The 27,683-nt window shown below is 41.5% G+C and overlaps 2 protein-coding genes across 8 annotated transcripts; one reads left to right on the plus strand and one right to left on the minus strand.

The window, feature by feature from the left end:
- Window positions 1-512: 512 nt before the first annotated feature.
- CCZ1 (CCZ1 homolog, vacuolar protein trafficking and biogenesis associated) lies at window positions 513-12,866 on the plus strand. Its single transcript, XM_074552632.1, has 15 exons — window positions 513-749; window positions 2,354-2,451; window positions 2,575-2,668; window positions 2,766-2,840; window positions 3,863-3,910; window positions 4,178-4,261; window positions 6,178-6,353; window positions 6,580-6,661; window positions 6,814-6,875; window positions 7,379-7,490; window positions 8,074-8,107; window positions 8,468-8,585; window positions 10,093-10,251; window positions 11,302-11,429; window positions 12,528-12,866. The coding sequence occupies exons 1-15, from the start codon at window positions 651-653 to the stop codon at window positions 12,581-12,583; spliced, it is 1,425 nt and encodes a 474-aa protein (XP_074408733.1). The 5' UTR covers window positions 513-650; the 3' UTR covers window positions 12,584-12,866.
- Window positions 12,867-13,005: 139 nt separating this feature from the next.
- On the minus strand, window positions 13,006-27,619 carry LOC102073011 (radial spoke head 10 homolog B). Of its 7 annotated transcripts, none has more exons than XM_074552627.1 (20): window positions 27,442-27,619; window positions 26,196-26,536; window positions 25,440-25,515; window positions 25,138-25,206; window positions 24,758-24,931; window positions 24,152-24,237; window positions 23,457-23,577; window positions 22,593-22,769; window positions 21,782-21,923; window positions 21,204-21,325; window positions 20,552-20,738; window positions 19,273-19,381; window positions 19,109-19,188; window positions 18,864-19,012; window positions 17,956-18,063; window positions 16,889-17,062; window positions 15,642-15,693; window positions 15,020-15,130; window positions 13,770-13,965; window positions 13,006-13,347 (listed from the first exon to the last, which is right to left on the minus strand). In XM_074552627.1, the coding sequence occupies exons 2-20, from the start codon at window positions 26,504-26,506 to the stop codon at window positions 13,101-13,103; spliced, it is 2,691 nt and encodes an 896-aa protein (XP_074408728.1). In that variant the 5' UTR covers window positions 26,507-26,536; window positions 27,442-27,619; the 3' UTR covers window positions 13,006-13,100. The 7 variants fall into 7 exon arrangements, with proteins under 7 accessions (XP_074408728.1, XP_074408731.1, XP_074408726.1 ...); XM_074552630.1 differs by having other exon boundaries at window positions 26,238-26,536; window positions 27,348-27,448; XM_074552625.1 differs by having other exon boundaries at window positions 27,348-27,448.
- Window positions 27,620-27,683: the final 64 nt, after the last annotated feature.

The raw sequence follows: 27,683 nt of genomic DNA on the forward strand, positions 1-27,683 counted from the left end.
ATTCCACTATCTTAAATGCGCCAGACAGAAAATGGAAAAATAATCAGAATAGACATAATATCTCTACTTATGGCAAAAGGATGACCTGAACTAAGTGATGCTGCATGCCAATTCCTTCAATTTATTCAAACTTGATTTCATCTTTCAAATCTCGGATTCTACCTCTAAGAACAAAGCACTTCTACATTTTGCAGCTGCCGGGCAGCTCCGAACGAGCCAGAGGGGAGCGAACCGCGGAACCCCGGGCCCCCTCTGCTTGTGAGCGGCTGCCGGGCGGGGCTGAGCGGGACCCCAGCAGGAATGGCGATCCCGACCGGGCACGGCCCTGGCTGAGGGAACGCCGGGCACAGGCAGGCTCCGATTGAGGGAACACCGGGCACAAGCCCCGGCTGAGGGAACGCCGGGCACAGTCAGTCTTCGACTGAGGGAACACCGGCACGAGCTCCCTCTCCCGCCGTTCCCGCGGCCGCCGTTGGGGGCGCTGCGGGGCTCCCGGGCCGGGAGCGCTTCCCGGCCGCCGCTGCGCTTCCGGGGCGCGGAGGCGGAACCGCGGCCGGGCCGGGGCCGCTGGAAGCGCGGCGGGGCCGGTGCCGCGGCGGCCTCGGGCCGATCCCCGATGGTGTCTGGCGGCTGCCGGCCCCAGGTTCAGGATGGCGGCGGCGGGGACGGCCGGCCAGGAGAAGCAACTCGCTCCGACCCTTCTCAGTTTCTTCATCTACAACCCCAAGCTGGGGCCCAAAGAGGGAGAGGTACCGGGGGGATGTCGCGCCCGGGGATGCGGGGAAGGCGCGGCTGTCCCTCCGTGCCCGAGGCCCGGCCGCAGCGTGTGCGGGCTCGGCGCTATCCCTGCGGAGCGGCCCCGGACAAAGGCGGTGGCAGCTGCGGCTTTCCCGGCCCGCGGCCGCCGCATCCGTACCGGGCATTTGGGTACCCGCGGGGCCGGGCACGACTGCCGACCCCATTGGGGTCTGGCACTGCCTCACACCGAAAGGAAACAGTGACCAGAGGTGTTGTCTGCAGCCGGGCGTATGTTGTAGATGGGGAGCTGGACAGTCAGCAACTGTTTTGCTGATGCTTTAACTTTGTCTAAAAATCTTTCTCGACGTAGCTACAATATGGTAGAAAGGTTACTGTTTAGCTTAGTTACAGTCAAGTTACTGCTAGTGTTTATTCACCATTGTGTCCCTTAGTAAGGAGAGTCAGGAAGCTCTGGTCTCTCGCTTTAGGTGACAGCGTGTCGTGTGGTTCAGCTTTAATAGTTCCTGAACGCAGCAGTACTTACACACAGAGCAGTGACAGGCTGGGGGGGCTGAGCGTGCCCTCAGCACTCTCCGGGTGACTCCGGCCCGGGGGAAGCTGTTGTTCCGCTGCAGGATGAGGCGCTGTCCCGAGGGACCCCAGCGAGCTGGGGACTGGGCCGGCAGGAACCTCTGGAGCTCAGCACAGCCCCGCGTGTGGGGTGGAATGATCTGGCTCACCGTGGCAGGTCGGGTGGACTGGTTGGGAGCAGCTCTGCAAAACAGGACCAGGCAGTCTGTGAACAACAGGTCCTACGTGAATCAGCAGTGAGCGCTTGTGACTGTGGGAGGCAGGGAGGGAGGGTGGCTCAGCAGGTCCGGCCAAGCCAATGCTTCCCCTCTGGTCAGCACAGTGGGTGCTGTGCTCTTCCAGGGATTCCCAGAGTAGGAAAACTACTGGCAAACTGAAATAGCCTAGTGGAGAAGCCCTGAGTGAGTCAGTCAGGGGGTGCAGGCTGTGTGTACCAGAGGAGCCTTTGATAACTGCATTTGTGCATTCTGGAGGAGACAATGTGGAAAGGGGGCAGAGGGCAGTCTCTGCCTGAAGGAAAGCAGTAGATGATGGAGTTTGGTTCTTGAAGTGAAAGAATGAGGATGGGTGGATGGATGGAGGGAAATTCTGATGAGATAGAAAAAAAAATTCTTCAAGGTGAAGTGATCTAACATCAGAGCAGGGCTGGAAAGTTGTGGGATTCCCATCTCTGGAGGTATTGAACACATGACTGGACAAGGCCTGGGGCAATCTGAGCTCCCTTTGAAGCTTGTCATGCTTTGAGCTGCCTTTGAAGCTCGCCTTGCTTTGAACAGGCCCAGAAGTAACTGGGGCCTGTGATATCAATAGCCTTCCATTTACAAAGCCCTTTGACATATCATGGATGTTTGACTGCTTAAATGTGCTTAATATATCTTTCATCCATTATTACAGAAATCCATTTTGGTACAAAATAAAATTCTGCCTATGTTATTAAGGGATTAAAAAAACAAACAAACCACGAACTCAATATTCTTTGATTTTGTTAAAATGCATTTGCTTGGATTCTTTTTTCAAATTTTAGGAAGAAAAGAAAATTCTCTTCTATCATCCAAATGAAGTAGAAAAGAATGAAAAAATTAGAAATGTGGGGCTGTGTGAAGCTATAGTGCAGTTCACAAGGTAGGAATTCTGATTGCATGGGTGATTATTTTGGCACAAGCACTGTATTTTAAATATCTCAGTTATATGTCTTCTTGTGAGCATGTATAAATATCTATATCTACTTACATGTTTTCTTTTCAGGACCTTTAGCCCAACAAAACCTGCAAAATCCCTACATACACAGAAGAATAGACAGTTTTTCCACGAACCTGAAGAAAACTTTTGGATGGTCATGGTACTTATGCACGTGATATGCATATTCCTAAACCAGCATCCTGCAATGTTCTCAATGCATTCTGCATTGTCTCATACCAGCCTGTTCCACTTCCTAGGTTGTACGGAATCCCATCATAGAGAAACACAAAGATGGAAAGCCAGTCTATGAATATCAGGAAGAAGAATTGCTGGTAATAATGATCTTTCCTTTTTTTTAAATGAGTTATGTTGTATTTTTGAGAGTACTTCCATCCAGAAATATCTTAGTTTAATTCTTCTTGAACTGCTGTTAAATGGATTTTATATGTATCTAAATCTATCTTCATAAATGGAAAAAGGGCAAAGTACTTTTCAGTGAAATTTAAAGAGGACAAAATAGAGAATTATCAAGAGAACAGTTCAAGATCATTCAATAAACACTGGTGAAATATTCAGCTGTGAGACTTTCAGCTTGGAGTAGGTGAATATTTCTTAGGAGCCATTTGTTTAATTAAGTTCTTAAATCTCTGTATTTTTATTAGGTGCCAGTATATATGTCATTACTTTCTTAAGACTGCTAGTAATATTTACTAATCTGGAAAACCAAAAAAACTCATAACTATGATGGGATTTCTTGTCCAAGCTGCAGAATCATTATGTCTGTTGAATTGTATACAGGAAGGGTATTTGGCAGGGTGGGATAATAATTAAAAAGCTGGTTGGTTATCCTGCCCCTGTTCATTACAGTGTGCATTACTTTTGTTCCTCTCTGTGTCCTAAGAACAGGATTGGAGTCCTAGGGACTCTATTTTGCCAGATAAAATGATCTTTTTTTGATCTGGATTAAATCTCAGCCCCATAAAACCTGCTGTAGTGTCCCACATTCTTCAGCCTTTCATTTGGATGAAGAGAGCCATCAGAAAGAGGATCATTTTCACTGACCACTGGCCTGAGGGAAGGGCACTGTTTGTAACTGGAATCCTTGGCATGAGTTCTGAAGGTGCTTTTGGTACTAAATGTGATGGGGGAAGGGACTGCCTTCACTGAAATCATACTTTATAAATACAGAGACATTTCTAGATGCTGACTGACAATGCCATTTAGCTTTTCAGAGGTTGATTTCTCTGATTTGTGTCTTTGCTGGCTCTTTGAAAACACATGTTATGTGTAGCTCTGCCAAAATTCTTGTCCTTCTGCCTCTGCTCCTACTGATGTGCTGCTCTCTTTCCTGCAGGACAAGGTTTACAGTTCAGTGCTCCAGCAGTGCTACAGCATGTACAAGGTAGGGTTAACTCTGGGGGCTCAAGGCCTTTTACAAGACAAGAGCATGAGATACATCAATCACACATAAATTCTTGCCTCTGCTGCCATTTATACCTGGACTCTGCAAATTTAAATGATTTTCAGTAAAGAAGGGATACATTTGGATTGATTTGGAGTATGTTAAGGAATGGGAGTTATGTTGTAATCTATATTCATAACCAAGTTACAAGAAATTTCTGTAAATGATTACTCAATTACGTGATTTTTTTTGTCTTTAAACTCTTAGCTTTTCAATGGCACATTCCTGAGAGCCATGGAAGATGGGGGTGTGAAAGTGCTAAAGGAGAGACTAGAGAAATTCTTCCATCGGGTAAGACCTCATTTTTCAGGCCCATACTGTGATTCTGCACTGGAAATAAAACACAAAAAAAAAGAAAAAGTGGCAGCAATGTGACTATAAAACACAGGCAGTGGAAAAGATGTAGAGTCAACACAAAGTGTGTGGTTACTCATTTTGTCAAATACTTCCTGCTTTTTCTGATAGAGTGGGGTTCTTTCAGTGGAGTTGAACCACAAGCGTGGTTATGACTTGATGGAACAACTTAACTGTTGGATCTTTTTTCTGATGGAATTGTGTTCATTCTTTCAAAGTTCTGCTTTAATGTTTGAATTGGTTACTGTGATAACAGTTTGTACAGACCTATTTGAGTGACTGTTGAAGATTCATTGAGCTTAGAAGGAATTTGGGGAGGTCATCCAGTTCAGCCTCCTACTCAAAGCAGGGTAACACTGGATTTAAACTCTCCTGCCCAGTGCTTTGGGTGGTTGAGACCTGGAAACATCCAGGGGTGGAGATTCCACAACCTGCATGCTTAAAGTCCTTCATACTGTGAAATAGTGAATAGATGAATTTTTTAACTCCTCCCCCCTACTCCACCCGCTGTGTGGAATTAGTAGCCAATCCTAAGAAGGCTTCAGGAAATATTGCATGCATATAAGTGGTCTTCAGAATGTTATTTAATAGCTGATGTTTTAGTGAAAGGATAAAAGGCAAAACCTATTTTTCACATAAAGTCACTGAGCAGTCTCATCTGTCACAATTTTGAGTTCCTACATGAGAAATGTCATCACACTTGAAAAGTGCCTGCCCCCATTTTTCTTGTTTGCAAGCAAGGAAACAGGACTGCTGTTACCAGTTTGTACTTTGTGGTATTGAGATCTGAGATAGTGATGGAGTGTAGGCACTGTGTAATGTTTAAAATTTTGTTCTTTTAACAGATTTGTAGAATGGCACAGTGTTGTCACAGCATAAACAAAAGTACAGGCTTTGCTTGTTGACTTGGGGAGGGTCTTGCTTTTTTGTCAGACTTGTGGTAGACTCCAGAATAAACACCACTGGCACAAGGAGTACCATGATGAGCTGGTGTGTGCTGCTGTCCAGACTAAATTAAAAGTAGACCTTTGCAAAAAAGAAAGTAATAAATTTTTATTGCTGAAACAGAGAGATTCACAAGCTGTGCCAGAGATCTGTCACCCTGTTGGTCTGTATTTCTTGTGGGCATTCAGTAATGTGAAGTGACTGTAGAGGGAGCCATTGGATAAAGCATCTTCCACAGACCACTTGACAGTGCATTTGTAATCTCTTGCTAAAGGTTACAGTTCATCAAGAGAGTGAGTAATGGAAATTATTTATTCCATTACACATTGAAAGCATCTGTTCCTATTTCTACAACTGAACATGAAATTAAATATCAGTGAGATAGGCTTTGCTTGCTTATACTCTCAAGAGATCTTGAACTTTCCTTGAAAGCTGTTTTCATAATGATTAAATAAAAGCAAAGTGATGCCTGGAATCCCATTCATGCACTCACACATGGAATCACAGAGTGGTGTGGGTTGGAAGGTGCCCCTAAAGGCCATCTAGGCCAGCCCCCTGCTATGAGCACACATCTTCAGCCAGATCAGGTTACCCAGAGCTGTGTCCAACCTGGCTGTGAATGTTTCTGGGGATGGGGCAGTCACCACCTCTCTGGGCAAGCTGTGCCAGTGTGTGAGCACCCTCATTGTACAAAACTTTCTCATGTCTAACCTAAACTGAGCTTCCTTCAGTCCAAATACAAGTCTGTCCCCACATGAACGAGTGTGTCAGACAAGTAGCACTGGAAGGAGCAGATTTTTCTTTGATTTTTAGTCCAGATTGTTGGGGATTAGACTCGAATTTGTCCTTTAAATCTACACCCTGGCAGTTTCCTGAATTCTAAAAGCCAATTGTTGTTGTTCTCTCAGTACTTGCAGACACTGCACTTACAGTCTTGTGATCTGCTGGATGTGTTTTGTGGAATCAGCTTCTTTCCACTGGATAAAATGACTTACTTGAAAATCCAGTCATTTATAAACAGGATGGAAGAGAGCCTGAATATAGTCAAGTACACTGCATTTCTCTACAATGACCAGCTTATCTGGTAGGTACTTCAGTAATTCTTTTGTGTTTCTTCAATTTGTAGTCCTATGAGTAAGTGCCATAATAGGGAAGCTTTTAAATTAGTGACAGAGTTGGATGAAAATGAGAAAACATGAGTCAGGCTGCCATTCAGTAAGAAAGGCATTGGTCTGAGCTAGTTATGGAAAATGTGTGATCTGAACTGCAGCACAAACATAATTTGCTTCTTTTTCCCCACCGTGTTCTAGGAGTGGACTGGAGCAAGATGACATGAGAATTTTGTACAAATATCTCACGACATCTCTGTTTCCGAGGCACATGGAGCCTGAGGTAGCTGGGCTGGGGGTTTTGAGGGGCGAGGTAATGGGGTGGTTTTGGTCTTTTGTTCCTGTTTATCTGGTACTAAAGGCTAAAACACCAAAGAGGAATCTCTCTTCTCTCTGTTCTAAGCTGTTTTTCCTGTATGTTCTCTTCCCCCTCAGTTAGCAGGAAGAGATTCTCCAATACGTGCGGAAATGCCAGGAAATCTCCAACACTATGGAAGGTAGGTCCTGTTTTACTGCCACCATCTACTGCTTCTTCCCCCCAGGCAGAGCATTTGGGAGGAGTGTGTGTGTTTTGAGTACATATTCCACACACAGTTCGTTCCTGAGGGTCACACAATTGTTGCTGCAAATGTAAAACTTGACCCTTGGAAAAAAGAGAAAATGCTTCATTAACATTACTGCAGATTTATTTTTCTTCCCATTGTTCTTAATGCACTGTATGACAAATTTGGGAATTGTTCCAGTAATTTCTTTTCAGTCAAGCTCTCCAGACAAAGGTGCAGTTTAATCTAGGATTTATCTATTTGTTCTTCCTCTGTACTCAGCATGTTAGTGAGGAATTCTGTACTTAAGCAAGTGGGCAACATTCTTTTGCATAATTGTGGGTTTGGACATCCTTAATCATGAGAACTCCTAATTGCAAGTTTGGAGAACACCTGTTAAATTCAAGAAACTGAAATACAAGTATTCATCACATCTGACCTGTTGAATTATTTTCTAGGTTTCTTACTGGACCTTTAAATCTGAATGATCCAGAAACAAAATGCCGTTTCCCCAAAATATTTGTTAACACTGATGACACTTACGAAGAGCTTCACTTAATTGTTTATAAGGTATTACAGCTTCCTCTGCAATTACTCCTCAGATTAGGAATCATTGTGCAGTGAAGGTGACAATGATGTGAAATACTTAGGAATTGTATAGAGAGGTGCATTATAAGAGACACAAAACTGGCATTCCTAGAAACAAGCTTTAAAGCTTGAATCTTCTTCTTCCCTCTCCTGTACCCTGTACAAAACAAACAATTATTTTGTTTTATTCAAACAAAATACCAGCCTTCATGTGCTTTAAGTGATTTCATGCTTTGCTTTATATGGGATTAATGAATAAAACAAAAAATATTTTGTTCTTACATTAAATGGGAATTTCTTGCAGATATCTTTGTATAAAATGCATTTTTACCAAGTTTTATCTTTCCCCTACAACTTAAGCAGTTAATTGAATTTTAAAATCATAGCTGAATTTTAAAATCATAGCTAACCTGAGTTGTGCAGGACTGCAAAAAGGTTATCCTATTGAAGTGTTACCTTTAAAAAAGATTTTTAAATCTCTTCTCAACTGTGTGTGAGCTCTCTAAAGTATTGTCATTTATTTGACTCTGTTGTAAATGGCTTTTTTGCTTTTGTTTTGTTCCAGGCAATGAGTGCAGCTGTCTGCTTTATGATTGATGGTAAGTACCTATTAGCATCAATTACTTGCCAAGACTTTTATATGTAAAATACTTTGACATGCAGCTTGTTTTACTCTTGAAAAATACTCATATTAATTTGTTATTTGAGTCTCTTTTTCATGAGTGCTTTTATCAGTCTTTTATCTTTGTTCCCGTGGTTCAAGTAACTCATTTTACACAATAAAATGACTAAATACTGCTTCATTTAGCCATATTCAAATTCACCTCTGAGGTTTGAATTGTGGGAGAAATTTGTCCTTGGACTTTTGAAATTTGTCCTTGTTTTAAGAAAACAACTGCAGAAAGTGAACCTTGAGCTGTGGGGAGAGAATCTCACCTCTGCCTTTCTCTGCCTGACAGCTTCAATTCCACCCACACTGGAGTTCTGCAGAAAACTGGACAGCATTGTTGGGCCTCAGCTCACGGTGTTGGCATCAGACATATGTGAGCAATACAACATCAACAAGAGAATATCAGGGTTTGTACCACACTTCTTTTCCTCATTAGCTGGTGAAATTTAGATTAAATGAACCGCTTAAATAACGAGCCCACATTTTGAAAGCGTCAATGGTGTACTTAAAGCAATGCTTGTCTGCTTTTCTGCATCTTAAGTGTTCATAAATGCATGTTATTGCATATCTGGCTCTCCCTGAAGTAACAAGAGGTGTTACTAATTTAGGAACAAATGTTTATTGTCTGGCTGAAATGGCAATTTTAGTGAGTAAGTTATTTGGTTGCAGTGGAAGCTTTACTGTTGAGGACTCTTCCAGGATTACTGCTTCTTGAAGTGTTGCCATGTATAGTAGGTGAGGAAAAAAGGTCTTTTATTTTCCTGTTTTGCAGGACTAAGGTAATTACTTGAGGGGCAAAAAACAGTCAGAAGAAAAAGGATGCTAATGCTTTAGAAAATATCCTTCACTTAGAACTAGAGCTGACTTGCAATAAAATTGCATTTATTTTTTGATAGATTTATTAGTTAGGAAGCAAGAGCAGTACCCATATGGCAACATAAAAGAATTCAACCAAAGATAGGTGTGTGAGTGAACTCTGTCAGTGTCACCATCCCAAATCAGCAAAATCGCACAGGATAGAATAGGGTGTGCTTGAAATTGTGCCAATCTACTAAATCATTAAACTTGGGGTTTTTAGATGTCATCTGGGACTGGCTTTGGCAGCTTTAACTCTTTAAAAGTTTAATGCCATGGTGTCCTGAAAACATGATACAGTTCCTTGACACTAATGCATGTGGGTGACAGAGAGCAGGGGTATCTGGTTGTTTGCTAAGGTGAGCGGTGTCATCACAATATCTTCTCCTTCTAAATAATGCATTGCCTCAAGTACCAGTTGCTGCAGTTTTTGGTCAGTCTGAATGTGTTATGACTTCTACAAAAAATTACAGCTCTAGGTTTTTAATATTAACTTCATCAAAGAGGAAATGGAGGAAGACTGCCAAGGCAGGAGTTTGAAAATAGTCTCTTGCTTGGCCCACAAAATGATGTGGGGGGAAATCTAATTGCCTGGATCAAGAAAGAGTTTGTTCTCTTGGTTGTAACAAATAACAAAAACATGAATAGAAGATGACTTATTGCTCAAATTAAAGACCCAGGATCCATTCAAATCAGCTTTGACTGGCATAAGGGAGAGCAGCAGGAACAAAATGGGGCCAGGAAAAAACAGCTTATTAGAAAAATGCAAATTAATTACTATTCTGAAGTGGGACAAGGCCTTCAGGCTCCCCTGTGTGTGTTTGCTGGCAGCCTGAGTGGCAGAAGGGGAAATACTGGCTGGTTCTGCTGGCTTGGTTGTCTTGTTTTTTTTAAACTGGGTTAAAATGAATTTCAATCCCACAAGTCTCTTCAGTGTGAAGATAAGTCCAGGCTGGGTAAGTTAGCTTTGCACTGGCTCACTACCCATTCTCTGGGAAGCCTGTGCTTAAAGAGCATGTTGGTATTCACAAATCACTTTTTCTTTTTAAATCTTCCTAGGGCTGAGAAGGAACCTCAGTTTAAGTTTATCTATTTCAATCACATGAACCTGGCAGAGAAAAGCACCATTCACATGAGGAAAACCCCCAGTGTGTCACTTGCATCTGTTCACCCTGACCTCATGAAGATTCTCGGTGACATCAACAGTGACTTCTCCAGGTAATGCCTGACTGTTAAATAGTCTGGAACTCCTCCTGTCAAGCAGATTTTTTTTTTCTTTGCAAAGGAGTGGCCCTTTCCAGTCTTTTTGTTGATGGCTGGCTATTCATGTTTGGTAGAAGTAGTCCATCTTAAAAAAAAAAAAAAAAACAAACTTCTAGTGTCCTTTTAAACAAAAAATTAAAAGAGGGCCAGGGCCTCTATCAAAGAAAGTATCTCATCTATTGGAGGCTTCAGAGTAGTCATAGAAAATGGGATGGGAAGCACAAGAGTGTGTCTAATCTGGGAAAGCAGTGTGAAGGACAGGGACACCTCCTTCTCCTGTGTCACCTGCCCTGACACAGCTGGTGGCTTCTGGGGTGAGACAAAGGATGAAATGCAAACCTTGCAGTTACTGCAGCCCTGCTGAGAGAGAAGATAAAAGAAGACACCTTTAGTCAGTGGGTGTCATGCTGCAGGGTGGGAGAGACCCTCTTCTGTCACTGCAGAAGCTGAGGAGGACATGACAGTGCTGAATGATTGGGATGCCCCTAACTCCAGTTAGCAACAAGTGTTTTCCCACTATGCTTAAGGACAAGGTTTCCATTTTTCTCTAAATGAAGAAAGTGTGTTTCATCATATTATGGAAGAACTGGGTTGTGACAGCTTTATAGCAGATATCCAGTTGTTGAGCATGGTTTAGGTCCAGGTTTAACAGTTCTGGGAAAGCTCAGTATCACCAACCATCTCCAGCTTTCAGTGTTTGGTCTGTGTGCAGCAAATCCTCATTCTGTGAAGTGTGTCCTTGCCAGAAGGGAGGAGAGGTGCTTTTCTCAGTGTTTTCACTGCATTGTTTGGTTAATGAAAAAATTACTGATTGACACATTTGGGCATGTCCTGAGCAGCCATTTCTGAAGCCTTCACCTGGACTGAATGATGGCCAAAAACTGGTGTTTTCTTTGATACTGCACAACCACCGTTTCTGACATTGAGCTCTCCTAATGATTACACATAAAGTTGTTGAAGATAATCTTGCTGCCACCTTCTTTACTTTTTTAAAACTTCTTTCAGAGTTGATGAAGACGAGGAAATTATTGTGAAGGCAATGAGTGATTACTGGGTAGTTGGGAAAAAGTCTGACCAGCGAGAACTCTATGTTATTTTGAATCAAAAAAATGTAAATCTGATTGAAGTTAATGGTAAGGATTGTTTCTTATTACCTTTAAATACAGTTATTCCTAAAATGTGTGCCCCTAGAGAAGTAATACAGCTCATCTCATGAGGAATCTAGAGAGGGACTGATCTTTGATGGAGCTGCTGAGTTTGCCTAAGGTTTTAGTCTGCCTACTACCAGCTGTGAAGGGACAGCATAAATATTCAGCAGGCATTCTTAATTATTAATCATTCTTCCTCCTTCAAATAATAGAGAGCAGCACTGTGAGCTTAGTTTAGGCATCATTTAAAAAGTGTATTGCAGCTGAGAGATGAATACATTTACATCTGTTAGTGATGCAGGGTTAGTTACTCACACATCGTGGCTGTCCTGTCAGTGATCCTCATCCATCACTGTCTTGTTCCTAACGTGCTTTTGAGAATGATTTACTGGGACTAAGAGGGAGAATTAACATTAAGGTGCAATAAGCTTTTACATTGCTATTTCTGTGCCAATCTGTTTGAATCTTGCAGCAGTGCTAGGGCTCTCCATTCTAACAGGAGGCAATGTGCTCCTGTTAGCACATCCTTCCCTTAGACAATGGGAAAGAATTCCTGCCTTGCAGGACCAAAGCCTAGCTGCATTTTAAAAAGAGGAATGAGCTGTGTAACTTGCAATGTCTCTGTAACTGTATTTCAGCATCAAACCTGCCACAGAGAAACAGTGAGTGAGTGTTTCAGTGCCTGACAAACCTAGGAAGTTTATCAGTCTACCAAATAACACAAAGCAAAAGTTTTGCAGACTTGATTTACTGTAACAGAATATCCTAATTCCTCCTTTCTCTGAAAAAGGAGTTGTCATATATTTCCCTTAACTACATGTTAAGCCAAGTCTGCTGCTATTGCAGTGTTTGATGAGAGGCCCAGCATTTACACTTAAACCACTTTCAGCCAGTGGGAGGCATCAGACTTGACTTTCTCCTACTGAAGAGAGAGTAATATTAAGTGTGTTTCTACATTAGAAACTCTTAGGGTTTTTCTGTTTGAGTTTTATATTCTCCATGACAATCCCCAGGGTTTTTCTTGAGGAGGTTTCTGTAAAATACAAGACTGATGGGGTTTTCTTTTGGTTTTTTTTTTAACAGAAGAAGTGAAGAAACTTTGTGCAACACAGTTTAATAATATTTTCTTCTTGGATTGATCTGCAAAGGGCTGATTTATTGAAGATGTCAATGTCAGGCACTTGTTCAACATGAGAAGTTATTAGTCATATTATTGACTGGAATAATGACAATAGTAAAGCAATACTTGCTTTGTAAGAATCAAAATTTCTACTAAAATCTGTAAACTCTGACCATAAAATTTTTAAATTTTAAAAATGTTTATGTCCAAACTAATTAAAAACCAGTCTGAACTCATCTGTACCATTCCATTCTGATATGTTATGTGAATATTTTGCTGAAAAATAAAACTAATAATTGTTACACTTTAGAAGCATCTGTGTTCATTTGCATTGTGTAACTTGCTGCTAGTTTACCCAAAACTGGTGTAAAAGGCTGCTCCCTCTGAAAGCAGCAAGTCTTGTGCACACAGTTGAGCCATCCTCACAGCTTCCTACAACTCTGGCTCTTCTGGGGCTGTTTTGGTTTGGTTTTGGGTTTTTTTTCCCTTATTGGAAGAGAACTTGCTTGAAGCTTCAGCAGTTCCCAGCAGAGGATTTATTTCCTTTTCCTTCTGTCAGCAGTTGCCTTGGTAGCTGTGGGTGCTGCCTTGGCCTCACTGCCTCGTGAGCTTTTTGTGGGTGAGGGTTCTCTCTTGGAGACCTCTTTTTTCAGCTGGAGATTTCTCCAGTAGAGCAGTGTCTCCCAAGATGATGAGGCTTCTTCACTGAGCCTGACACTCTCCTGTAATGCAATTGCTTTTTGCTTTCTTGCCTCTTCTTCTTCTTCTTTTTCAGCAATAAGTCTGCATGAACAAAATTTGAATTTAAGGTACTGTAAGAGAAGGGAGAAAGGTTTGCACTGGCTAAGCAACTCCAGTCTAGTCAGAGGATGAGCAGCATAAACTGCCAGTGTAGAGAAGCAGAAAGTCTCTAATTACCCCCTCAAGTCCAAATATGTCTTAACTGCCTTTGCACAGAGCAAGAACCAAGTGCCAGGAGATACCAGAGCTAAGTTTGTAACCTGAAAGCAGCCTGGATTTGTTACCCCAGCCAGGAGCAGAAAGCACAGGAGTTCCATTCTCTGTGTTACTAATGAAACCTGTGTGAGTCTGTTTTCCAGCTACAGTAAGCTGTATTACTTTCTTGAACACACCTCTCATTTTCAATTATTTTGCTAGTGGAAAAGAAAGGATAACAGTACTGCCAGACAAGATTCAACACTCACCTTTTCAGCTCCTCAGCCTGGATCTTTCTCAGCTCAGCTAATTCAGCATCTTGGGGTTGTTTTTCTTTTATTTTATCTCTCAGCACTATTTCACGCTCAAAAGCAGGGAATAACTTAGTTGTGAAAAAGATTTCCACCTGACACATCCAGAAACTACACAGCTCCTTTTGTTCATCTTTATCTTCTTTTGGTTCATCTGCAAAATGTAAATTAAACATGTTTATTTAGCAGGGCACTTCTATTTGAAATGTGTTTTGGACTACAATATTCCAGCTCTGACAGTGCAAAGGGAAGGTCTGGCCTCTGCCTGGCACAGAGGGTGAAAGGTGTGAGACCCCTGAACTGAACGGGGGGGCTTCAGTGACCTGGCCCTGGGAATGGCACAAAAAGACAATGAACTCTCCCCTTTAAGCCTGTGCTGAGAGTCTGCTGCAGTAACCTGATGACAGTTCAGTGTCTGTGCCTCCTGGGCACGGGGAAGGGATGGACAAACACGAGCAGCTGAAAGGACAGAGGGTGTGCCAGTGTCCCTTGTGTGTCAGGGAACAGGCCAGGCCCAGCTGATGGGCCCTGAACAAAACTCAGCCGTGTAACATTTCACCCATCAGAGTTCAGCCAAAGAGCTGATGACTGCACAAAGATCCTTGTCTACCTCTGTCCTTGGATTTGAGTTCTGTAGCAGCAGAAAACATTGAACAAACACAAAAACCAACCCAGATGAGATCTGCTAATGAGCTGGAAGGAAGATGGTAGAGAAAACTACAACCCTCAACATTTCAAAGTGCTCTTACTGAACATCTCTCCTGCCTCAATGTTGGCCTGTCCTAACATAAGGCATCTTATCCCAGCTAGTGGTGGTGCACCATTAATAATAATTCTTATTTTATGTAGAAGCAGCAGGACATAGCAGTAATACATTTTATTTGTCCAAGACACTCCACACACAGGCTTGCAGCTTGAGATTCTCAGAGTAAATACAAATTACAGCTTATAGATGTCCTGCAAATAAAATGTAGCATTTTGAAATTGGAGAAACTTTGTAAGCTAGTACTTAAATATCTTATTTAATGATGAAGTTTGATTTTACTTTTAAAAATATTTTAAATTTTAAAAAAATCTTCCTCCAGAATTACTGCTCATTTACTGCCCTCTTGTGACAAGCTGAAATCTACCTATACAGAAAAACTTTGCAATTCAAGAGCTACAAGAGATTTGTGTGCATAAGTCCTAAAACAGTAGGATTGCTTTACCTATCAATTCCTTTTCTGGATACGAATCTTCTTCTTCTTTTACATCCTTGTTTGGCATTGCCCCATCATCTTTGCTTTCTCCAGGAGTTACGGGAAATGCGAGAAGAGTTTCTGATATTGCAAAGAAAGAAAATTAAAATTACTCAGCCTTTAATCCTGTGCATGAAATTCCAAGTTTGATCTTCAGCACAAACAAATACAGGTTGTCATCTGCCCTGAAAGTCAGACCTGTGGTTAAAATACTTCTGAAATTATGAAAAGTTTGTTTCTAATGAAGGCACCATGCAGAGTTCAAGCTCCTGTTTCCATGCCCACATGAGTGGGACAGAACAGGATAAATTAAGATTTAAAAAATATTTTTAATGAAAAAATGATAGCTTCTAATTAAAAAGCATAGAAAATTTAGAGATTCCAACTTGCCCAGCCATCTGTGTACAGCAGGCATGGAAAGCTAAACTTAAACTTTGTCATAACTGTCAAACTGAATGGAACTGTCCTCTGTAACTGCAATATATCACCTGTTTCCATGATCAGCTCCTGTTTAATTGTTTTGAAAGCTGCAGAAAAAGTGAATCTCCTCAAGCCCCTTTATGGTTTTGTAGTCACTTTATACAGTACTCACCCAGCAGAGAAGGCTGAGGAGCAGGCTCTGTGTCTTCACCAGGTCTTGGTGGCTGGCAAGAAGTTTGAAACTCGGTTACTGAATGTCTGGGCCTGTGTTCAAATCCCAAAGTGAAATCCCAAGTCCCTTTGAGTTGTGCAAATTCCCATCTCCAAAGCATCCTGCCAGCCAAATGCATCCTGCAGTCATGCTTATCTCAGGATATTTCTATTGCAGGAGTGTTCCACCTTTTCAAATATTCCCAGGTAACACTTTCCCTTCAATACCAGGCAGGCCAGTAGGATTATCCTATTGCAGAGCTAGGGAAAGACAGCACTACAGAAAATGACAGCTCCTGTTCTTTGAGCTGTTCTCTGCTCTTACATGTTGCTCTACATATTGCTCCTCTATTGTTCATCTGCTCCTGAGTGCAGAGCTCAGCTGCCTGGGAAATGTCATCCTTTATGTCTGTACCAATTATCCTTCTGCTGCACTAATGAAATGTAACACAAGAAACATTTTAGCCTCAGAACACTTAAATTAAGATTTTCTTTTTCTTATTTTTTTACTATTTTAAGTGGACCACTTCACTGTGCAACTGTGTCACTGCTTGCAGTGAGGCTGCAAGGGAATGGGTGCACAGGGTGGGAACAACTGGCTAAAGAATGGGAAGTGGTGGTGTACAGTGGCACAGAGGCTGTGAAATTATGTTTGTGAATACTCCTTGAATTAATAAAAATACTTTCATCTTGTGCATAATTCCAAATAATAACAATTCTAATTCATGCCTTCAACTACTCTGTATACACAAATTGCACCAGTGTCACAGGCAGCATCTCACAACTTACAAAATCCTTATTCTGAAGTTTAGCAAAAAGAAAAAGAAAACAGCTCAACTGTGGGCAAACAGCAAGGCTTGCTGCATACAACAGCTGGCATAAAAATGCCATTTTTACAGGACAATTTTAGACATTCTGCTTAATGCAAAAGAGAAAAATCTTTCACCAGCCAACCAATCTGTCAGTTCCCATTCAGAAGTACTCTATGTGTATTTTCAGTAAAATGTGCAAATGTGTTAAAACTGTCCACACTGATGTTAAAATCTAAGGTACCAACAAACAGAAAAAGCAGAAAGACCCAATCAAGAATTTGTTTATGCAAAGAGGGGAAATTGGTTTCCATGGTCAGGAAACAGAAGATTTTCAGGGCCTGACTTCACTCTCTCAGTGGCCACACACCAACATTGAGCAGGTCTGCATCAGCTTTACCTGGGGTGGAGCCTGTTCTGTGAGAGACACAGCTGAGGTTTCCTTGGGGACCTCCTTGATTTCAAAGCTACTTCTTTTCTTATTATCTTCAGCTTCCTTCTTCAGGACCATATCCTCAGTAACATACACCAATGCACATTCAAGAAGAGATTCAAAAAATTCCAGAAAAACCATCTAGAGTAAAACAAAGGCAGTGGTAAATTAGTTAATTTTTACAAAATCTCTTCATTAATAGGCCTATGTACCTGAGCAAGCAAAGAACTCAGAAGTGGTAGTGAAGTCCCCCTGGTTTCATTTATCTAGTCCAACATCCCTTTTTCTGAAAAAAAACCTGAAAACAGACAAAGCTTAAAAAATTCAGGAGAGGATATGATGTGTTACACTTTATACAAGTCATATTGAGCTGAAGCACTGCACTGATTTTTGTTGTATCTGGAGCTAAGAGGAATTTCTCTAACAAGTAACTCACAACTACAGCTGTTACCTAAAACATCCTATTTGAATTGCATGGGATGCTGCTAGAAACCTTGAGTGGGTTTATAATGGATTCCTTAGTAAGACTTCCACTGTGTGTTCAGTTTATCAGATCTGTTCAAAACAAATTCAGTTATGCCATTTCCTAGAGGCTGTTGCTAAGTAAGAGTTAATTCTTCAAGGGTGAAACCCTCTGTTCTAGGCCAGTTCTCAGGTAGCACAAGAGTCTTCTCCAGTCACTGAGGTGGCAGCACCTCACATGGCACTAATCAGGTTTCTTGCATCACCAGATTTTCAGGATCAGTGGGTTCACATCTTGATTACTGATCCACCTTGGCAGCCTCAGTGAGTGATCAGTCCCTCTGTGATCTCTGCACCCCCACAGTGCCAGGCAGCTCCCCCAGGACAGAACTGTCACTACCAGCACTGCACAGGGCATTTCCCTGCCTGGATTATGGCACTGCTAAGGACCTTGCTGAGTGGTCAAGATGTGCTAAGATGAGGTACTTAAGAAAAAGTGCATTGCAGCAGTTCTTAAAAGCAATTTGAACTGTTCCTGCAGCAATGAACTATGTTTTATTTTCCATACACACCTCCAGCTCCAGGTTGACACCATAGATGTCAGGTACAGAGGCACCAACTTTGACAAGTATTTCCAGAACTATTGGAGCAGTTAGTTGTTCACTGAGAAGTTTAAAATCCTGGGTAAGAATAAATATCACATGTTAACAGCACTTAAGGCATGCCCCACATGGACCTAATCTACCTCCCTTTCAAGCCTTTGCCAAAATTTCTAGTGGCTATTCAAATGATACTTCCACTTTTGTAATTAACAGCAGAAATTCTAGTCCTATTGAAGCCAATGGGAATTTTCCCTAGACTGCAAAAGCAGTGTTACAAAAGAACTTGAGAAAGCTCATAAACAAAAATACAAAAAAAATTACAGTTTTGCCATCCAATCTTTTCTTCATGAAATTGCACAGATTTATAAAGTGAAGCACCCCAACCTTAGGCATATCAGGGGGAATTGTTCTCTACCTTCATAGTAATCTTGATCTGTCCCCAAATTACTGAATTTTAGTAAAGAATCTCATGCTCTTCAAAAATACATTATTGAAATGGTTTATGGTGTTATTTCAATAGCTGTCAGTGTTTGAGTTCTAACAATAGGACATGTTCATATACACATTTTATAGATGGGGCAGAGGGAGACACAGTGGGGATCAGAAAAAATATTTATATTCCCTTAAACACATCTGTCTAGGATTTGATAAGAGTAAAAAATTGCAAGTCAAATCCTAAAAAGTGAATAAATAACAGTAGATAACAGAAGAACAACTGTTCCTTTACTGCTCCTTGGACAGTTTGCACAAATAACTCCACTCCCACCTTTTCAACTGAGCAGAAGCCACAGGGACTATTTTAAAAGGGTCATATAAACTGAACAAAGAAAGCACAAAACACAAAGAAAGCACAAAACAGAACAAAATGAGATTATTACATCCAACATCCAGAGGAATTGCCTCAGCTTCACTGTGGAGTCAAATGGAGGTATGGGACATGGTCTACAAAAATCTCCATATATTTCCCAGCATTTCTCAATGTAGTTCATGGCAAAAGATGAGAATTCTCCACCAGAATATAAGATACCTAAAATGAATTGGGAAAAAAAGACATTAACAATAAAACTGCAATGCATGTGATACTAATTAATGAATTCTGCAGAGAAGAAATAACATTGCTTACCTTGGACACAACAGGCAGAGGGCAGAACATTCCTGGACATCAATTCTAAGAAACACTTCTGCAGATGAGGAACTTCACCTCTACAGTTGAAACAAAAACTCTCTTGTCTGGGAAGATTCAAACTGATTACACTGAAATAAATTTCACTAAAAGAGGAAACTTACTTGCACTTTTCATGATAGATATGAAATGCCAGGTGAACAAGGTAGCATACAAATGTTCTGAACAGCACAATATCACTTGGATCATGGATGTCCTTAGGTGATTGATCACCTGAAAAATTTTTAGAAAAACAAATTTCTACTGTTTATACTGTACTGAATATTAAAATGCTTATAGGCATATTGATTTGTCAGCCCTTCTTATCCTCTCCATCTGCTCCTCACAGTGTAACAACACTCCCAGAAATCTCACACCTGATAATGCAGCACTTCCAAACAAGTTTCAAGGGAGAGCTATCCACCTGTAGCTGCCTCTTGGACAATTCTCTTTCTAGAAATGCATCCACTCAGCATATACAGCAATAAAAGGGTATTCCAATATAACCAGTTAGATGGTGCCCAGGCCAGTTCTGACCTTCGCTGCTGGGCCACAGGCAGCACTGCGGTGTTCACCCCAGCGATACCTTGGCTGGCGGCAGAGTGCAGCGGGGCACAAGACAGGACTCCGTTTACCTCAGGGGACAGCTTCTGGCGATGGTGAAGAGAAGAAGGGAGCGGATTCTGCTAGAAGGTAGCCAGATGTTTATTCCATGAGCACAGATATGTCTGCACTGGGCTACTGCTGATAACAGAATGGCGCCACATGGTCTCATTCACATTTTAAGCTCAGGACAGGGGAAGGGGAGGGGACAGGTGAGTCACCAACCAGGTGAAGGGGCAGGGTCTCAAGGTACTAGGGACACCTATCACACGACGCCTTGCTGGTATGTTAGCCTGATTGACAGGGCACACTCAGCGAGGGGCGAGGGGGAAGGGAGAAGGTAAAACAGGATATTGCAACACACCACAACAAAAGGGGATTCAAAGTTGGAGTTAAACCCTTCACATACTAAGGACAGTGCAGGTCTAAGGGGATTTGATTGATGAACTGGCTCTATGGAAGACAAAAAAATACTACATGCAAACCAAAGTTAAGAACACTGAAAAAAAATAAATTTGTTTCTCCTACTTCTCTCTCAAAATTCTCTCTCTCTCTTAAACAGTAATGGCAAGACCAGGGGTGAATACATATTTTGAACAGATGGATCTCCAGTGCAATTTTTTATGTCGAATTTTAATTTTGTATTTTCTCGCCTAAGGACCAGAAGTGCCCAGAGAAGTGTAAATTGATCCACTGAGAACTCACAGGCACAGAGGAACTGACTCAGGAGCACAGCTCCCAGAGCTGAGCTGCCAGCAGAACTCACCCTCCAACTCTGCACAGCTCCCCAGGAGTACAAACCTCTCAGCACTCGATCTATTTCCGCGAGAGTCACGGAGCACAGATGGAAATTGCAGTCCTTCAGAAACCTCCAAAACTGCAGCATAGTCATGTTGCAAGTGTTGTCACAAGAAGCACAGCCCAAGGTACTGTAGAAGTAGTAGGCTCTTCTCAATTTTGAAATATGCCTCAACACAGCCAGTTCTATCTAAATAAAGCAGGATATGTTTTCAGCATCATCTCAAAGCAAGAAGAGACCAGTTTGTATTGATTCTGTAACTAGGCACATAATTATTTGACCTTGTAACTTTGCATATCCCTGGCTAAGAGTTCACAAAAGCATTACTCAAAAGTAATGCTTCAACTCAGAGGGTTTTGGTGACTGATACAAACAAATCTTCCTCTGTCAGCAGACAAACCTCAGAGTAGCTAAAGCTGATTGCTCCATGCCCTTCTAGATATGTTAGCCTGTTTTTAATTGGCCTTTTTTAGTGGAAGCTCAGAAGAGGCAATAATGTCTATTCATTCTTTTTGCTTTTCTGTTTTCATGGCTTTCAGATTTTCAAATAATTGTTTAATACAAAGAGTTACTTTAACACAAATAAACCAGAAATAAGATGGTATGAAAAACAATACAGGGGAAAACTGCAAGTATCAAACTGTAGACTTATACTTTTTGTGATTCATTCTCTCTGTCTTCCCTTGGGAAGAAGGCAAGCAGTGATGATACATCCAAATCAAGATCTGATCCCAGAACAGAAATCTTTCCCAAGGCAGTAACGACTGCATTCCTTTCTATCAAACAAAAAAAGTAAGTTAGAACAAACTAAAACAAAGCTCAATATACACACACAGAAAAACAAAATGTGTATTATTCCTTCTTATATTACTGACTTGGAACAATAGATTACTTCACAGTAAGAAGCAGAGATTTCACAACCAACAGCAGAACAACTGAGGAGCAATTCTGTCAAATGAACCCCTAAGCAAAAGGAAATGCAGACATTAAAAAAGCTGTGAAACTTTCACACAACAGTTCCACTCATTACAAGATGTGGTGTGGATGTGCCACTTCCCTCTGTGTCACTCACAGAAACACAGCATGGAAGCAAAAGCCATGACTCCCATTTCTATCTAAATTCTTTGAGGAAATAGGTCTGGTCTTTGAGTACGTACAAACAATTTCATATTGTACTAAAATGGAACAACAAAATGTGAACTAAGTAAAATTTGTTTTGTTAAGCTGCTCACTAGTGCCAAAATTCTTTCTTGGGCTGGTGGCTTTCCTGTTCTTGGCTTTCACAGCAGAGCCCTGACGAGGAGGCCTTTCCACAGGACGATCATTCTCAAACTCTCCTTCCAAACAAACACCACTCTTGAAGACAAAGATGCCCTACAGACAGATTAATTATAATATAAATATAAACCAGGGATTTATAAAAACCCCAAACCACTAATTCTCTCAGTCAAATTTCCTTTTCAGAATCTTGGCTAAAATGCAATATATGAAATAAAATACAGCAAAATAATTTTTCCTACTGTCTTTTATAATGCATTTTGTCACCTATTAAATAGGTACACTGTTGGGATAAAGGACTGACTATGTGTCTGTTTGATTTTGAAAAGTATTTTTCCCCCATACAGAAAGACTTGTTTGTACTCCTTAGATGCATATGTGGCACTCCACTCAGAGTTTTTTCAAAAGTCTGTTTTATGAGAGGTTTCAAGAACTTCTCTGTGCAAGGACAGCTTGAAATCCACCAGCTCACACTGGAAGTGTGAAATTCTGACCGACCACTGCAAAACTCAAGATGCACCTATTGAACTGAAAATCTCCACAGTGAAATATATGTCTTTGTATATCCAAAATATATCTAATCACAGAGTCAGTCTGTGTCCTTGGAAGGACTCCAGCTGCTTTCAGTGGAGTCTCTGCCCCTTGTGTGGGGCTTCCATCCACACTGCAAACTGAATGAAGTTTGCTGTACAGAAATCTAGAGATCCACTCATCCAGAGCAGGACAGTTTGCTCTGCTGCTGTCTGTAGTTCTGCCAATACTCACCTTGCCATGCTTCTTGTTATGTGCCCATTCTCCACTGTACATTGTTCCATCAGAATAAAGAAATGTCCCGTGGCCATGGCGCTCCCCTTTCACAAAATTCCCCGCATATTCATTCCATAGGGAATACTTAGACAAGTCCATTCTCTTAAAAAACCATGTGTGCATGCCAGAACCATGCTGAAAAAAAAAATGTGTGCTTAAAAAACAGATCCAGACTTTGGCAATTCTCTGAAATAGAATTCCCCAGCTGATGGCTGCAGCACCTCAAAGCAGGGACAGAAGGAGATCCCACAAATGTGCACAGGAGAAGCACCCAGAGGATGCACTGCATCAACACATGCTTGAGCAAGCTCTACCAGGGACTCCTAAATTTTCAGCAGAGTGAAAAGACAGAGCAAGTAACCCACCTTCTTTTTGAAACAGAATAATAAATGGAAGGAACTGAAAATGCCACAAAATTGTCTCCCATCATAAAACTTTTCCAAGAGGGAACAGTGTGGTCTAGTATTTTACAGGTGACTCAGAAATAAATGCCACACATATCTACTGCTGAAGTCATAGCTCAAGCTAAGTCACAAACATTCCTTAACTTTTTTTTTCAATTGAAAAATGTTTATAATTTCCACTAGGGAATGAAATTTTGATTTTATAAGACTAAATCAAAATCCTTTAACAATTTGAATATTGCTAACGTAAGAATCAATTTACAATAAAGAACATGTTTTTTTATCTCAACTAGCAAACTCAACTGGCAAAAATCATACAAAGCTCCTTTGATATTGCACAAAACTCCCTATGTAGCTTTCCAATAGAGTAGTGGACAGATGCTGAACAAAAGAAGGGTTTCTGGGGAAGAAGTTATACCTGCAGGCCACACTCCCACTCTCCTTCATACTCTTGGTTATCTGCCAGCCATATCATTTTTCCATGTCCATGTCGTAGATTTTGCTTCCACTGACCAAAATATGTATTTCCAGATTTGTAGCTGCAAAAAACCAATAAAAGTTAATTCATACTAAATTCTGTGCTGATCTTTTGGAAGATTTATGTGAAACTTCATTGCTAATAGATTTATAATTTATTAAGGTTAAATATAAGCATTAAATTGAAAATTGACTCACTATGACATGGACACAGAGATTTTATTGTAGTCACTTCATACCTCCTATTTTTAATTTAGAAATCACTCAAAGTATTAACCAGCTCTTTTTCCCAAAAATTTTTTGCCATAGCTATTAACAATATTTGTTTATGTATAATTCTACAGATAAATAATTTATTCATAAGGCAGCTTTATCTGCTCAAATCAATCAAGGGTGTTTGCTGAATTGTGGCTTACCAAAGCTGATTTGGGACTTTGTCTTAAGCTATTCCTTTGTGTGAATGGTCAGTAGAAATAAAAATAAACTTCTAAAGGTCTGTCTTGTTATCATAAAGCACTTTGTAAATTTTTTATTCATCTGCAAAAGGTACATACTACTACAAAATTGCAGCATTTGTACCCACTTTAAACAAAAATAAAAACTGTTGAGGGTAAGAAGAAGTGCTATCATATTTACCGTCTGAATCCCCATCCTTCTCTGACATTGTTCACCCAATCACCTGCATACCAGGAGGTCTGTTCCTGATCATAATAAATTTTACCCTGAAACAAAGAGCACAGTCACTTTAAACACCTAAATATTCATCTACCTGAATAAAACACCACATACAAATGATATGACACTTGTAATCACATTCTAGTACTTAGGGTCACTTTGACTCACTGTACTGAAAGCAACTGAAGGGATAGAATTAAATAAAGAAAGCAAGCTCTTTTGATTAATATTAGGTGAGAACTTAGAAAGTACCAAATGTTCAAAAGAAAAATCCAATTACATTACATCAAAGTCTACCATTTTTTCAAACCTCTTGGAAATACTTTGAGAGCTAACCCTGGCATCTTAATTACAGAACTCAGTCTGAGGCAGGTAAGTTTTCTGACCCATTCAGTCTTTTCCTTCCAACAGTAGGGCTACAGTATGAACTGTATTCACAACCTCAGAAAAGCTCCCTAGGAAAAACAAATCTCTACACAGCATTAGACCATGCAACAGAGCAAAACCTTTGCACAGTAACACTTGCTGCTCCTGAAGGAGCCCATGCTCTATTTAGTTCTTACTGACCTTTCCATGTCTTTTGCCATTGCACCAAAAACCAGCGTAAAAAATGGGACGAGTACCACTCCTGAAAACTCCATATCCATGCCTAAGTCCATCTTGGATTGATCCTTCATAAACAGTGCCATCATTCCAGGTGTAACGGCCACAATGCGTTGGCACGTTCTTAACAAATGTTCCCTGAAAGATTAAATGACAACATTCAAATCTAGGACTCTCCATTTCCCAACCTTCTGGGCCAAGTCAGGTTTGTAACTGAAATCACTGCCACAGCTCTGCATTTTCCACTTCCACTGTACCAATTACTGCAACTTATCTACTTTCCTTCAATTTGCACATCTAACTGCGTGGAACTGTGCTCAGTTATCACTTAAATTGTACTTTACCTCATACTTCACTCCATCAGCCCATGTGTATGTCCCTTCTCCATTCATACGCCCTTCAGAAAACAGACCCTTCAAAAGGAAGAGAACAGCATCACTTGCAGATTTATTTACTCTTACCCCAGCTGAAGAGTAAGTACAGTCACCTACAGTAAGTGTAAGATTTTAAAAGAATTAACTCCCCTCCAACTATTAGTTTCAAATAAAGAGTTTTAATGCCAGAAACTAAAGAGAGCTTTCAATGCTTCTCAGTGCTCTTGAGAAAGAACTTACTCCACTAATTTTTAGTAAATTTATACACTTACCTTGTATGTATTTCCTCCCTCAAAACATATAAATCCTTCGCCCTCATAGAATTCATTAACTTGTTCACCTTCATAGCTACAAAGAAACCAAACTAAAGATGAAGATTTCAAGTCACTGCCAATAGATCTAAATCACATAAACAACCATATAATCACATAAATGATCATAAATGACCTTTGATTTACCATGGTCTACACACAGGTCAGCTGATGCACCTTGTGTAGAACAATGAACAAGAAAATTTTCAATTTTTCGAAACTTCCTTGTAACATTCCACATCATTGTTGTGTTGCCTCAGACCCATAATTCCTTCAATTAAGAAAAAACCCCACATTGGTAGTATTCTCTACCTTACAATCAGGCATGCTGGTATATAACACATTAGATATAAACATCATATTGAAATACAAAAGCATTTTGTTAACATTGCCATTCACCTGCTTCCTCAGTTTAGGACATTCTGAAGAGATATGAGCAGCTTTAAGCATTAAAAGGCAGCAACAACTAAGATTACATTATATATTTTCCTTCACCAGTTATCTGTATACTTTAACAAAACTTCACTTAAGGTGAAAAAGCTCAAAGAATGAGGGTTTTGGCAGGCAGAGAGCACCAGCAGCACTCTAGGATGCAGGAAGGCAGCAGAATTGCACATGTACATCTCCTAAGGTGCCACTGCTACCAGGTCTGCATAACCTGATTCTCTGCCACAAATCAGTGTTTGTATGACACTGGCTACAGCAGAGATACTTAACTGAGAGTTCTTGACTTCACTGCTGTATGTGTAACAAGTGTACCTTTCAACAATCACTTGAGCAAGGAGAGGCTCTTCGTGGAACAGGGGAACAGGGGGCACTGGTGGTTCCTCTGCCACTGGCTCTTCATCTGGTGCCTCTGGAATTGCTGGGGTTTCTTCGCCCAATGAGTCACTTGGCAAATCTCCCAGAGTTGCTAAGCTGCTGTCAGTTGGGGTACCTAGAGATTCTTCTGACTTCTCAGCAGCTGACTTCTTACCATCTTTCTTAGCATCTTTCTTCTTGCCATCTTTCTTCTTGCCTTTTATCATAGCTACTGAATTGTCTCAGTGTGTACTTCCCTTATGAAAAAAGAAAATTTATTTCTGTCTAATGTACATGTTTTTAACCTATAAACTAGTTAAATAACCTAAAACACAGATAACTACCAAAAAAAAACCAACAACCAACTCAAAAAACCCCAAAACACCAGTATTTCTGTGATTAATATAAATGCATGTATTAAAGTAATCTCTGTAACAGCAATTCCTCAAGCCAGTGGTGTCAGCTTGTGGCAGGCAGGCCACAAGGTTAACAGGGAGCAATGTCTGTGAATTACCTCCAAGTCTTCCATCAAAACCACTGTGATTGAAGTGTTATCAGTAGACCTGCTTTTGCCACACGGAGATCTCCATCTTTACCCGATTTTTAGCTATTAATTACATTGAAAAGTTGAAAGCTGTTTCTCAAACATATGCATTCAGCAAGTTCTGGGAAGTTACACCTGCACTTCTATTATTGATTTAATTTGCTTCCAAGTTATGAGTTGCAGACTGAACCACAGCACAGCATAACCACCACATCTTGCAGTTATTTTGCCAGTTGAGAGCTACCTGAAGGTTACAGGACTGCCTGCACAGCTGCAATGCTCACAGCCGGGTATCACCGCTTGCTAGTGCAAGAACGCAACCTGCGAGTGCCGCAGCGGCGAGGCCGGGCAGGGACAGCCCCAACCGGCACCGGCACCGGCACCCGAGCGGGGAACGGCGGGGCCGGGCCGGGGCTGAGCCTTTACCGAGCCCTGTCGGAGGGGCAGCGGGACCTGGCCGGTACCGAGCCCTTACCGAGCCCTCCCTGAGGGGCAGCGGGACCTGGCTGGTGCCGAGCCCTTACCGAGCTCTGAGGGGCAGCGGGACCTGGCCGGTGCCGAGCCCTTACCGAGCCCTGTCTGAGGGGTAGCGGGACCTGGCCGGTGCCGAGCCCTTACCGAGCCCTGTCTGAGGGACACCGGGACGGGGCCGGTGCCGGGCCCCTCTCTCCCGCGCAGGCGCAGTGCGAGGCGCTGCCGTAGCCATAACAACGCGGCCGCCGCGGGCCCGGGCCCGGCCGCGCTGGCTCCCGCACGGGCGGAGCGGGGTGCGGAACCGCGGCTCCGCACGGACACGGACACGGACACGGACACGGACACGGACACGGACACGGACACGGACACGGACAATCTGCTGAAGG

The sequence above is a fragment of the Zonotrichia albicollis genome, chromosome 16, assembly GCF_047830755.1.
Source record: "Zonotrichia albicollis isolate bZonAlb1 chromosome 16, bZonAlb1.hap1, whole genome shotgun sequence".
In the NCBI taxonomy this organism is placed as follows: Eukaryota; Metazoa; Chordata; class Aves; order Passeriformes; family Passerellidae; genus Zonotrichia; species Zonotrichia albicollis.